The sequence below is a fragment of the Heterodontus francisci genome, chromosome 42 (assembly GCF_036365525.1).
Source record: "Heterodontus francisci isolate sHetFra1 chromosome 42, sHetFra1.hap1, whole genome shotgun sequence".
Classification (NCBI taxonomy): Eukaryota; Metazoa; Chordata; class Chondrichthyes; order Heterodontiformes; family Heterodontidae; genus Heterodontus; species Heterodontus francisci.
The window spans coordinates 11,721,435-11,735,874 of record NC_090412.1 but is presented as its reverse complement, the minus strand read 5'-3'; the positions used below and the strand labels follow the sequence as shown (position 1 = coordinate 11,735,874).

At 38.6% G+C, this 14,440-nt stretch overlaps 1 protein-coding gene across 1 annotated transcript in view; it reads left to right on the top strand.

The window, feature by feature from the left end:
- chata (choline O-acetyltransferase a) overlaps positions 1–12,259 on the top strand; it is a 29,164-nt gene extending 16,905 nt beyond the window's left edge. The window contains exons 11-14 of the mRNA XM_068020310.1: positions 4,107–4,248; positions 5,622–5,684; positions 8,458–8,595; positions 11,987–12,259. Coding sequence (XP_067876411.1) covers positions 4,107–4,248; positions 5,622–5,684; positions 8,458–8,595; positions 11,987–12,259 — 616 coding nt within the window. The remainder of the gene's footprint in view (positions 1–4,106; positions 4,249–5,621; positions 5,685–8,457; positions 8,596–11,986) is intronic.
- The last annotated feature ends 2,181 nt before the right edge of the window (positions 12,260–14,440 follow it).

Sequence of the window (14,440 nt, the reverse complement as noted above, 5' to 3'; positions counted from 1 at the left end):
GAATTGGCACAGGTTGCTTGACCGATCAATCTTGTTCTGACCATAGACCATGTCAAACTTAATCTACTGTCATTTGACTTCTTCAACAAAGGATTTGGACATGTTCTCCCTGTCTCTCAAAACATGAAGCAAGCAAAACTGAAAAAATACTCATCTAATATTATGTCTTGATTTATTCTTCCCTGACAAGTTTCCTTCCTTGAGATGAAACTCCAAGTTCCTGCCAGTGTAACAACCAACATTGTGCACATATCAGTCAATTCTCTCTATTGCTGCTTCTCTTTGTAACCACCATTCTGTGGGGAAGATCTCTTCCAACTTGCTTGAGGCTTATTAATTTATATTCATGGCCTTTAATTCTGTGTTCAACATTCAAGTTAAGTAACTTATTTGCATTTGCATGACCCAATGTCACAGCATTTTAAGAACCTCTTTCATTGTCCTTTCTAATTTTCTTTTGTTGAATGAAAGTAAGGTCTGTTTTACATTGTATTTACAGCACAGAAGCAGACCATGCCAGTGTTTATGCTCCACATGAGCTTCCTCCCACCCTTCTTCATCTCACCCCATCAACATATCCTTCTATTCCTATCTCCCTTATGTGTTTATCTTGCTTCCCCTTAAATGCATCTATGCTCGTCGCCTCAACTACTCCTTCTTTCACTTTCTAACGACTCTCTGGGTTAAGTTTCTCCTGAATTCACTATTGGATTAATTAGTGACTCTCTTATGTTTATGGCCCTTAATTCTCGTCTACCTCGCAAGTGGAAATATCTTATCTACATATACCCAATCAAACCCTTTCATAATCTTAAAGATCTCGAACAGGTCACCCCTCAGTCTTCTCATCTCTAGAAAAAAGAGTAGCAGCCTGTAAATCTTTCTTGATGGGTCTGACCTCTCAGTTCGAGTCTAAATCCCAGTAAATCTTTTTTGTACCTTCTCCTTTTTATAATAAGGAGACCAGAACGGTTCACAGTACTTCATGTGCGGTCTAACCAAGGTTCCGTACACGTTTAACATAACTTCTCTGTTCATCAATTCTACCCCTCTGGAAATAAACCCCAGTGCCTTGTTAGCTTTTTTAATGGGTTTATTAGCCTGTACTGCTACTTTTGGTGATATGTGTATCTGTACCTCCAGATCCCTCTGCTTCTCTACCCAATTACACACATTTTTAAAGGATTATTCGGCTTTCCTATTCTTCCTGCCAAAATGTTCCACCTCACACTTCCATTAAAGTTCATTTGCCAATTACATTCTCATTCTCAAAGGTTAATACTGTCATCCTGTAGTTTGTTGCAGTCCTTCTCTGTATTAACTAGACCCCCAATTTGGGGTCATCCGTCAATTTTGAATTTGTACTTCTGATTTTCGAGTCCAAATCAATTCTGTAAATGGTGAATAACTGTGGTCCCAGCACTGATTCCCGGTGAAGACCATTTTCCACCTTTTGCCAGTCTAATTACCTTTAACTTCCACTCTCTATTTTCTGTTTCATAGCGAGCTTGCTATCCATTCTGCCTAATGTTTTCTGATCCCACAAATTCTGACCAGGGTCATGGACTACTATGTGGTACCTTATCAAAGGCCTGCTGAACACCCAAATATATTATGTTTATTGCATTACACTTACCTATCCTTCCCATTATCCTTCAAAAATTAAAAAAGATTAGTTAAACATGATTTTCCCTTTTGAAATTATATTTTTGGTTTCTAGGTTGTTGTTTGTTATACCTTTGAGTAAGGATTCCATTATTTTTCCTACCATTAACTTTGAGTTAATTGGTCTATACTTCCTTTGTGAGTCTCTCTTCAAAACTTAGATCCACTGAGGCATGGGATCATCTTTTTCCGAACTATGACTTGTGTCCTTTTAAAGGTAAGACACCCGGTAACAGTCCGAATTTATCATTACCAAAAATCAAAAGAAGCATAACTTGTTTCAGTATATCATCATATATCCTTCTGATGCAGCAGTTGGATTGTTGCTAACAATTTCAGATTGACTGGATATCTTCAGTGAATGAGCAATAAAAACACACAAATTGTTTTTCTTTTCCACTTCCCTGGTGGATATCCCTTCATTTTGTCCTACCTCTGCCTCAGCTAAGAGTGTATGGTTTAAGGGCTGCTGATTTCCATTTTCCAATCATCTTACTCTCCAGTGGGGCCATGAATCCTGCCTTTTAGCTCGCACTAGTCAAATTCGAGTGAAAGACCGAGTGCTGGGAGAGGGTGCCCAGGTCGCTCATTGAACATGAGATTACTTTAGCAAAACGAAAAACCAAAACTCTACTCATGAGAGTACTCAAGGTCCTCTTCAGGACCAAGTCAAATTGTTCCAAAATTATGTGCCTTCATTATGTTTACAAGGTAAGATGTTTTCAAAATGCATCCAGTATCACAATTCCTGTTTCAATTTGCATATATTTTCATTTGAATCCGCATTAAACCCCTTCTGCCATTTCAAACCTCATGCACTCAACTGATCCCAATCTTTCATAATGTTATCAATCTCTCATGCTCATCATCTAGCCAAACAGCTTGGCAAATTGTCTGATATTGCAAGCTTTCTCGTCAGTATTATTTCTGGTTAGTGTGAAAAGCAGGGGACTAACAACAGATGCCTCTAAGAACTTAATTACTTAATACCCTCTAGCCAGATATTTTTCCATTTATCATCACTTGCTGCTTTTCAATGCCAAAGCAATTTACAATCCAATTAACTAATATTCCAGTAATATCCTGAGATTTCTAAATGAGATTAAAGCTCATATGTGGAACTTTATCAAATGCTTTCTGAAAATCTAAGTAGATTATGGCCACTGGATTGCCTTTGCTAGTTCAATTTGGTTACCTCTTCAAAGAATTTCAGTAGATTTGTGAGGCACAACAGGTTGATTCTAAATCAATGCTGACAATTCCAAATTCAGAAATCTAACTCTTTGCATTTTAGCTCGGGAGCATCGATAGAATTGGCAGACATTCAACCCACCCATCCACCCCGGCACATTGTGCAACCTAATTAGTATCAGTGCAGTGGCCCAGGTTCAGGACTTTGTTCTGAACTCGAGCTTGTTAGGGATGCAAATCCCAAGTGAGTGTGCTGTTCCAATTCACTGATTGATTTGCTCACTGTTCCAGGCTGAAGTGCACCATCTCCTCCACTCTCTGCCAGTGTGGGCAGCCCACATAGGAGACCATCCATATGGAAGTGCATTCCTGGAGCCTGCAAGCTGTCTGAACTGAGACCAGCTATGCACATTTGCATGAAGAAATAGAAGGGCAACTCCAGTGACAGAGTTTATTGCACTCAGCAATATCCTGCACAAACTCTGAGCAAGTACTTGCTGCTTGTGACACTGGAGGGGACCAGAATGTTTCAAACATCAAAGACAGCAACTCCAGAGGAAACAGAGAAAGAATGATTGAAACTAGATTGTTAAAATTATCAAGCCTAATTAAAAAATGTGCTCTGAAATGATTCTAACAGGTTAATTCACACAATTCACATCACTGCATGCATCAGACACTTTACTACTGTTTCCCCAATGTTGAACACAAGTCATTTCTTCTCTCACTTATTTCCTCTCTCACTTCCTTGAAGATTTTTGGATGCAAGCCATCTGGTGCACTGGGTACATTTAATTCCTTGAGATTCTTCATAATGCATGCATTAGTAATGTCTAAATAGTTTGTACATTCCAAGTTAAAATGACTGCATCTAGAATTTCTTCATATCATTTATGAGGTCTGCTGTAAAAAATTACTATTGTACATCTGATATTTCCTGATCCTCCATATTAATATATTTAATGCTTAATTGATATGTCTGTTTTATTGCATACCTTATGTAAAATATGTCTTAGAATCCTTTCCTGCTGCTACCTAGAATATAGCTTTCTATTGTTCTCTTTTCTGGTATTCATTTTATAATTATCCTTAGCTGAGTTTTTCACATGCCCCATTCCTGATGACTATTTGTTTCTTTACTTCTAATTTAATTTTGCTCATCCATCACAATGGTTTTGGTCTTCCTTATTTTCCTTCCTCTTTGGGAGTTCCCACATTGCAACAAATTGCTCTTGTTGTTTCTAATCCAGATGCCATGGGAGACTTGTCCCCACATACGAAAGTGCTTCAACACGTCGCTTCCAGGAAGGAAGAGTTGATAACATCCGATCAGCAACTAAAGAGGCTTTCAATTTTGTCAAAGCAATGATAGATGGGGAAACCTCAATCTCGGTGCGTCTTTCTCTTGCTCCCTATCTGCCCCGTCCTCTCTTCTTTTTGCTCTACTCTCATTTTTGGACTCGTTTTCTTTTTGGCCTGTCTTGACTTCTCTCTCTACCCCTATTCCCCACAACCCTGCTATGATACCACAGGATATGTGTAGTAACTTTCAAAAGAGAATTGGAAAAATACTTGAAAAGTGAAAATTTGCAGGACTACGGGGAAAAGGCAGGGGAATAGGACGAATTGGATAGCTCTTTAAAAGAGCCAGCATAGACACAATGGGCTGAATGGCCTGCTTTTGTATGATTCTATACGAAGACTTACCATGTTTTTCTGAAATTCCTCTTGCTGCTCTTTTAGCTGGGGCATTTTAAATGGTTTAACACCTTTGCTAAAGTGGCAGAGAGCAGAACTTCAGACAAATGCATTAAGTGCTCAAATATTAATAACTCCCATCATGGGTCCAAATCCTCATTTTTCTTTCTACCTTACATAAATATTTCTTCTATACATATACCAGTTGTAATTTAATCCTGGTAGATCTTCTTGCCTTTTGTATTGTCAACGTATTGATTTATTCCTTTCTCTGTTTCACTGCCATTGTAAGTCTGTTTCCACATGTCGTAGAGTGTGAACTCGTGCCTGCATGTTACATGCATCTCTGGAGGCACAAGTGAGAATGTGGGCATGCCTGAGTGTATGTGAGAGATACACTGAGTGAGCGCGTGCAAGTGTAAAGCTGAATGATTAGTGTAGTGCATCCATGTGTATGCGTTGAAGAATGAATGTGTGTACCAACAGCTTGTGTTTATATAGCACCTTTAACAGTAATAAAGACTCCCAAAGTACTCCACATAAACATTATAATGCAAAAATTGATATCGCACCACATAAAGATATATTAGGGCAGGTGTAAAAAACTTTCTTAAAGAGGTAGGTTTTAAAGAATGTCTTTAAGGAGGCGAGGTGGAGAGGTGGAGAGGTTTATGGATGGAATACAGAAATTAGGGCCTTGGCAACTAAAGGCATGGTCACCAATCATGAAGTGATTAAAGTCTGGGATGCTCAAGAGGCTAGAGTTAAGAGGAACGCAAATATTTCGGAGGGTTGGAGAATTTCATAGAGATAGGAAGGGGCGAGGCCAAGGAAGGAGTTGAAAACAAGGATGAGAGTTTTAAAATGGAGGTGTTGCTTAACTGGGAGCTAATGTAGATCAGCACGCACAGGGTTAATAGGTGAATAGGACTTGATGCCAGAGTGCGTGCATCCAAGTGAGTGAGTGAAATGTATGAGGGGGGGTATGTGTGTCTGAGTGGCCAGGTATTACACATGCCTGTACAGAATGAACAACCTAATGAGTGATGTTTGACTTCTGATAGCAGGACTCAAAAAAGATGGAACTTCTCTGGGCAGCAATCGATGCACAGACCAATTACACTATCCTAGTAAGTGAAAATAATTACAGTTCCAAATGCTGGGCTAGCAAAGTAAAAGTTTTATTGATTACATCTTTTACAGGCTAATTAATTAATTACTTACAGTGAAGCAGTAAGTGGTATCTTTAGTAACTGAATGCACTTAGAGTACTGGGTACTTTCATTAGTTATTCAATAAATCTTCCAGTTTTCAATATTTCATATCATTCTGTAACAGGAAAATAAAGATTGTTTTTTATGATGCCAAGACAAGAAAAAAAATCCATATTTTAAAATAACAGCTTAGTGGCTCAGTATTAGGACACTCTACTGTGCTGTGATGTTTCAATTTATTAAGATTCATCGGGCTCATACTCTATGATGCAATCTATTATAAGGCAGATTTAATTTATAGTCAGAAAATGTGATTTCCTTTTATCAGCCATAAATTAAGTCTCTCTGACATTCATAGGGACAATTTTTTTACTGTATAACAGCACAACCGGGATGACCGGTTTTAATTTCGTTATGAAATAGATGATTGAAATTTTGGGTGAAATGCATTGGCTTGTTCTCCTTCAAACCACTGGAAACCGAAATGGAAATTTAAAGGGGAATTATATTCACAAAAGAACATTTGGCAAACGTTTTGCTTGCAAACACGTGATGCAATGATATCACATTGCTTATAAATGGCACTGCCATGATGGAAATAACTCATAGTTTGTTTCCCTCTACAGGCAATACGGATGAATAAGGCTTTAGCAGTCACAATAATCCTCAATATAAATAAAGGAGCTTAATAACAGCTGTAAACATTGACAAAGCACAAGTGGGTCCATTGACATCTGAAAAGAAAAAAGGCATCCTCATGTTTCAGGCACAACCCAGTTCTGAGAATGGATCCCACCCGACATTAACTTTTTCTCCTTTCAAATGTTGGCAGATCCTACTATAGACTTTTAGTATTGCCTGGGTTTTATTTCTGATTTCCAGCATTCACAGTCTTATTCACACAAAGGGGCTCTGTAGTCTTCGACCATCAAATGCTCTCCCTCCTTACCCATTTCCAAAGTAACCTATTGTTCGCAGACATTTCCTGAATATTGTGTCTCTTTGTCATTGCATTCACAAATTCTGTCCAAGTGTCTCTCCCTTACTACCAGTGCTTAAACGCTCCTGCAGTCAGTTTGTTGGCCGTCACAGTGCAGTGCATTCTGCACCCTCAATGGTGTTGTTGCCAAAGCTACAGTTTTATCAAACAGTTCAGCCAAATTTTAAAGACTATTCCTGGGTAATGCAGCAACATATCCTGTCCCCTATAAAAATATAGCATACCAAAACTGTCCCTTAAAAACTTTAACAACTGTGTTTGTTTAATTAAAAAGGGCTATTTATTTTCTCCTTGTATTATTTAGATGTCTAGTAATTTACCATGGGCTGGGATTACAACTATTTCCTTTCTCCAATTTTAAGACCTTTATTAAACCCCACCTCTTTGGCCAAACTTCTGGTCACTCTCAGAATCTTCTCTTTTGCTCTGTGTTCATTTTTTTCTCCAATGAAGGCCCTGGGCATACTTTTCAATGTTAAAGACACTATATAAATACTAGCGCAAAACAAAAGCAAGATACTCCAAATGTTCGAAATCGCAAATAAAAACAGAAAATTCTGGAAATATTCAGCAGGTCTGGCAGCCGCTGTGGAGAGAGAAACAGAGTTAATGTTTCAGGTCGATGACCTTTCGTCAGAACTGGAAGCAGTTAGAGATGTTACAGTTTTTAAGCAAGTACGAGGCAGGGAAAGAAGGAGCAGGACTAGAATATAAATATTAATTGCTTTGAATTCAACATATCCTCACACTACAGCACTTGAGGTAACTAGCAAGCTTATTGTGAATTTTGTATTTCAGTTTAACAAATTGGTTTCTTGCCTCTAAACACATGGTTATGGTAAATATTCAGTCACAAAGTCTATGCTGTGTCCAAGTCATAACTTACATTCAGTTTTTTGCAGTAGTAATCTGTAGTGCTGTCCAACTTGTAAAGTCCCTGCATTTTCAAATTATTCCAAGTAATATTCCAGTGTATAATTAATTCCCTTGGGAATTTTATAAAACAGATGTATTCAACAGAGCAGTGAAATGTAACCTGTGTTGTTGGGGGCAGAGAGATGAGGGGGGGGGGGGTGGGGCAGGGGGACTGAGTGGAATGACAGATGGGATGAGAAAAAAATAAACCCTCCACTATACCAATCCCACTTGTTTCTTGGCAGCTGGTTACATATGGGACTGGCATTTACTTACAGCATGCTACCCAGTCCACCATTTCAGTAACCAGAAGAACATGGTCTTAGGGGAGAATATGCATACCCTTATAGGATAACATCCTGTAATTCCATATTAATACAATGGCCTAGAAATTTGGGACTGCCCTTTTTTTACCCAGTTCCTCAATCAGAGTTAAATAACATAGCCTTTTTTGTTAAGTAGGGTTGATTTTTTTTCCTCAGGCTAAACCGATCTTGCAACAGGGACCACAAGCAGGCATTGGACCTCTTATTTGCATATGTACAGTGCCTAAGGGCTGCTTCAGATGTAGGTAAAGGATGCCTCTTGTTTGTCCTTATTGAATATGGTGGCTGGTGCACTTTCGATCGGAAGTGTGTGCACATTTCTTGCCTGTTATTTTAGATTGATAAATAAGTGCTGCAAGGCCCAATTTCTAAGATCTTGAGTTTATACTTGATAATGTTAGTATATATAAAATAATGAAATGTTTCTCCATTTTGGACTATGTTCTAGGCTATTACTGGGATGGCAGTAGACAATCACTTACTTGGACTGCGGGAGATGGCAAAGGAACTGAAAATAGAGTTACCTAAACTATTCACTGATAAAACATACCTGATGAGTAACCACTTTACCCTCTCCACCAGCCAGGTCAGTGTCTAAACACTATCGTACCAAAATTCCTTAATTTGTTTCTATTGGTTAAACAAGAATGTAAAAGAGGTACACCACAGCACTACAGCAAAGGGAGAGTATGAAAAGAGACTGGCAGCTAATATAAAAGGGAATCCAAAAGTCTTCTATAGCATATTAATAGTAAAAGAGTGGTGAAAGGAGAAGTGAGGCCAATTAGGGACCAAAAAGGGATTTACACATGGAGGCAGGGGGCATGGCTGAGGTATTAAATGAAAATTTTGCATCTATCTTTACCAAGGAAGAAGATGCTGTGCAGGTCATGGTGAAAGAGGAGGTAATTCAGACACTTGGATTTAAAATGGATAAGGAGGAGGTCTTGGATGGGTTAGCTGTACTTAAAGTTAATAAGGCACCAGGACTGGATGAGATGCATCCAAGGATACTGAGGGAAGTGAGAGTGGAAATTGCAGAGGCACTGGCCATAATTTTTCAGTTTTCCTTAGACTCAGGGGTGGTGCCAGAGGACTGCAGAGTTGCAAGCATTATATCCTTCTTCAAAAAAGGGTGTAAAGATAATCCCAGCAACTACAGACCAGTCGTGGTGGGGAAACTTCTAGAAACAATAATTCAAGACAAAATTAATAGTAATTTGGGCAAATCTGGGTTAAATAGGGAAAGCCAGCACTGATTTGTGAAGGGAAAATTGTGTTTAACTAACTTGCTGGAGTTTTTTGATGCGGTAACAGGGAAGGTTGATCAGGGCAATGCTGTTGATGTGGTGTACATGGACTTCCAAAAAGCATCAGATAAAGTGCCACACAACAGACTTGTGAGCAAAATTATAGCTCAAGGAATAAAAGGGACAGTAGCAACCTGGCTGAGTGACAGGAAACAGAGAGCAGTGGTTAATGGATGTTTTTCAGACTGGAGGAAAGTTTGTAGTGGAGTTCCCCAAGGGCCGGTATTAGGACCCTTGCTGTTCCTGATATATATTAATGACCCAAACCTTGGTGCACAGGGCAATTTTCAAAATTTTGCAGATAATACGAAACTTGGAAACATTGTGAACTGTGAGTAGGATAGTGCAGAACTTCAAAAGGACATAGACAAGTTGGTGGAATGGGCAGGCAAGTGGCAGATGAAATTTAATGCAGAGATGTGTGAAGTGATTCATTTTGGTAGGAAGAAATCAGAGAGATAATATAAAATAAAGGGTACAATTCTGAAGGGAGTGGAGGAGCAGAGGGACCTGGGTGTTTATATGCATAAATCATTGAAGGTGGCAAGACAGGTTGAGGGAATGGTTAATAGAGCATACAGCATCCTAGTCTCCATTAATAGGGGCATAGAATACAAAAGCAAGGAAGTTATGTTAAACTTGTGTAGAGCACTGGTTCGGCCTCAACTGGAGTACTGTATCCTGTTCTGGGTGCCACACTTTAGGAAAGATGTGAAGGCATTAGAGAGAAAGTGCAGAAAAGATTCATGAGAATGATTCCAGGGATGAGGAGCTTCAGTTATGTGGATAGCTTGGAAAAGTTGGGACGGTTTTCCTTGGAGAAGAGAAGATTGAGAGGAGACTTGATGGAGTTCAAAATTATGAGGGGTCTGGACAGAGTAGATAGGGGAAAACTAGAAGGATCAAGAACAAGAGGCACAGCTTAAGGTAATTGGCAAAAGAAGCAATGGCAACATAAGGATAAACTTTTTCATGTAGCGAGTGGTAAGGATCTGGAATGGACTGCCTGAGAGTGTGATGGAGGCAGATTCAATCGAGGCAATCAGGAGGGGATTGGATTATTATCTGAAAAGGAAGAATGTGCAGGGTTATGGGGAGAAGGCCAGGGAGTGGCACTAGGTGAATTGCTCTTTTGGAGAGCCAGCGCAGACACGATGGGCCGAATGGCCTCCTTCTGTGCTGTATCAATTCTATGATTCTGTGATACCATTGCAGATTAGAATTCCATGTCCTATGGCATGGAATGATAGGACACAAACCTCCACATGATGCTTGCCTTCCAGGATTGGTTTATGGGGAGGTGGTGAAGGGAAGGCCATTTCCTCACAAAGAGGGAGAGAAAGTTTGGAGGACAAATCAACCTGGGTATTCTCATGCACTGCTCATAGGCTGATTCGAAAGTAGCTTTGACGATGGTTTGGAAGCAGAACAACCTGGTTTTGTCTTGACCTGGAATTTTGTATGCAACAAGGAGTCAAGCAAAAGGGGGAAAAAATTGTTGTGGGGAAAATAACTGGTCTCGAGTCCAGGGGATTAAAGTAAATAAAGGTTTATTCAAACACTGGTGCAAGGGAGAAGTGCCTGGTGAAACATCCAGAGGCTTCTCAATGAAACAGAGTCTGTAGCATAAATTTATAGAATACAATAACCGTTACTCATTTGTCCACACTACCACCCCCCCAAACCCACACCGACACATTCCAAAGCTGCAGCTAGATCAATAAACTGAAGTGTATTGTCTCATTAATCATCCCCCCTGTTGTCTCCTCCCCATTCCCGAGCTTTGGTGTTTTCACAGTTTATAATATCCTGTGCCTCCTGCAGTCACAGTCTTATCTCAAGGACAACATGGTTACACAGAAGTAAAGGCAATTAGACTTCTGAGTTGTATAGCTTCCCAGAAGCATTGCCATACATCCAATCATGCCCTGATTTCACACATACAGTGCTTCCATCGTCCTTCTAAGACTGTTAATGCATCCTAATGCTAAATAATCTACTAACGTTACCCTACTGGTCCCACTTCAGAATCCTCTATTAAAATACTAATAAGAAACTGCTTTCAATTTCTTGAAAGGTATAAATTGAAATTTAAACATTAAGATTTCAAGTCTTTGGAAATTCTGCACTTGTAACACACAATGCATGACTGGCCACAGTCCCCCAGTTCCCACTACCTCCATCCCAGAGCCCAGTTACATAGCTGGGCAGCCATGTGTGTTGGCATGACAAAAAACAGTCATGATGAAATCACTATAATAATTGGACCCTGGGTCAAAACTTCATAATATTATATCATCTGCAATAATTTAGAATTCGTAAGTATCCAGCTTCTAGGCAAGTATTGTGTTATTTTAGGGAGGGTATTAGGGAGGAAGGCAAGCAAGTCTATTAAAAATATTATCAGTGATATCTTAGCAAGAAAGTATATGGTACGAACTGTATATTTTGGGCATTTGTCAAAGCAATATTGTTGGGACAAAGTCCCAGTTGTGTGTACACAATTATGCAGGTGTAGCGGTAGGCCGTAGTTTAAAAAGCAGGTACAAAACATCAAGAATGTGGAACAGGTTAACATAAAGTGGTTATATTTACCAATCAAGCGACCTCATGAGCAGCCTGCACCATATTCAAGATCATTAAGTCCTGACTTTCATTGTTCTACAGGTACCAACCACAACAGAGGCTTTTCTGTTTTATGGCCCTGTAGTTCCAGATGGTTACGGTGCTTCCTACAATCCGCATTTGGACCATATCATCTTCTGCATTTCCTGCTTCAATAATTGCAAGGAGACCTCTTCTGCCATGTTTGCAAAAGCCATGGAGAAGAGTTTTAGAGAGATGAAGGACCTGTGTGTTAAGTGCAACACTAAAGCCAAGCAAAGTTTCATGGGGAATGCAACACAGAAAGTTCAAAATGGAAGAAAGTTGTGCCATTAAAAGTTCTCATAGTCTGGTTGGACTGTGAATTGCACAAATGGTCATTTCTCTATGCAAAAGAATAGCATACTCTTATCAGCCTTTGTCCATTTGGAGTCTTAAGGGATCTGATGGCACATTGACTTGTTACTGGTTGTCCATTATGAATGAAAAGATTTTAAACAAGTCAAATTATAGCATTAGCTGTACTGTAATAGTGTGTTTTTAATGTGAAAAATAGAGAATATATGTTCTGCACGTCAGTCCTGGATAGATTGGTCTGCCAAATATGTTTTCATCATAATTGGCAATGAAATCAGATCTGTGCCACCTAACTCCCATCTCTGCATCTTTTATGTAACACATGAAGAGAATGTATTTTGTTTATTGATGAGCTTGTTTTGTGTTCTTGTGGTGATATAATTATAAAAGATGGAGAATTAATAACTTTGGTACCCATACCAGCAAGAATTTTTAATCATGTTGAACACAAAATGTTTTTCTTTCTGGTCATTCATTTTTTATGTAAATTACAAAGTCGCTGTGCTAAAGTATATAGTGTAGTTGGAGAATATGAGCTTAACTATAAATGTTTCACATGTCCTGGTGTGAGTCTTACTGCAATTATTCTTGTACAAGTTATCATAACAATAGGATATAAAACTATACCCCAGGAAAGAGTACTGGTGCAGTCCCAACCCTGGTGGTGGTTTCTAGTGGTTTCCTTACAGGGTCAAGATATGAGTTGTGTTTTGTTCTGTAAATAATTATGGTGGTGAATAATTGCTGAATCTCAATGTCAATCAGATGAAACTATTTTTGTTTAAAAGTCTGCTTTTATTTATATAAATTCTGATTATGCAACAAAAGAAACATATTTTACAAAATAGATCACAGGAAAGTCAAATACATATATAGTCAGTACAGTCCAAGAGCCATTTATTGTACATAAATATATCTTTTGGAGAAGTAAGGAACTGCAGAGGAGACTCTGGTAATTCATGTTGGAACTGGTAAAAAGTTCTATGTATTTTTCGATATATTTTATGTTCTGAATGTGTATTTTTTGTTTGAAATGTAAATCAGTGTGAGGAGTGGATTGTTATTAATTTTATGTTCATTGTCCATTGCCAAGTCTTGTCATTTAACACTGCTTCTGGAGGCAGGGTGCTTCAGAGTTGGTGCTATTGACCAAGTGAAGGGAAAACTAACATGGACAATTGTGCAGTCTTGTTCAATAAAATATTTATTGTGGAAACTGTGAGCGGTCATTATAATTGCACAAAGACTAACTTGTACTGATCCAGTGATCCTACTCTTGTGTATCTCCATCTCAGAATTGGCCAGTAATCAGTGCGCTGGATCCTGAGTCAAAAGTAATACCAGGAATAAAGCATTACTCTCTGAGTAACAAATACATAAAAATGATAATGTGACAAAAATCCATCACAGTCCTGGTATTCACCATATGTTTTTTCCCCCTGATTATATACCTTAATATTTCATAAATGAGACATTTTAGTTACAAAGGAAGGCTTGAAAATTCCCAGCTTTTTCCCAATGGGAACAAAGATAAGCAGAGAATACAATAGAGGCTTTCGTAATTATGAAAGATATTGAAAGGATAGACAGTGAAAGATTGTTTCCACCAGTTAACTACACAGCCATAAAATTAGAATTATCGTTGGGAAGATGAAGGGGTAAATTTACTCGCAGAAGTTGCAATGTCACAAGTGACTATTGATAAAGGAATTGGATGAGTATTGGAAAATGAAGACTATGAAAAGTACAGAGAATTGGAAGCCGAGAGCTGCACGGATAGAATGGCCTCCTACTGTGTTGTAATTTCTGCACTTCTATTTATCATCAAAATAATCAGAACCTTCATTGTTGCATTTGCTGAGGAGTTGACTATTACTTCATTTGAAATGCAGTTTGAATCTAGATTTTATTTTGTTCAATAGCACAGCTTTGGAACAAGTATGTGCAAATTTATGTGGCAGGTTGTGAGATTAAACGTCACTCTTGATTGATCAGAATGAAGTGTTGTAAAATTATTTTGCTGTAAATTCCTAACAGCCAACATTCTAAACCATGAGTCGAAAAGCAAAGTGACACTTAGTATTTCTTCATTTGCTGCCACAAAAATGATCTTTTTAATCTATATGCCATTGCATTCATTAATAAGCAGGAGTTTGTTTA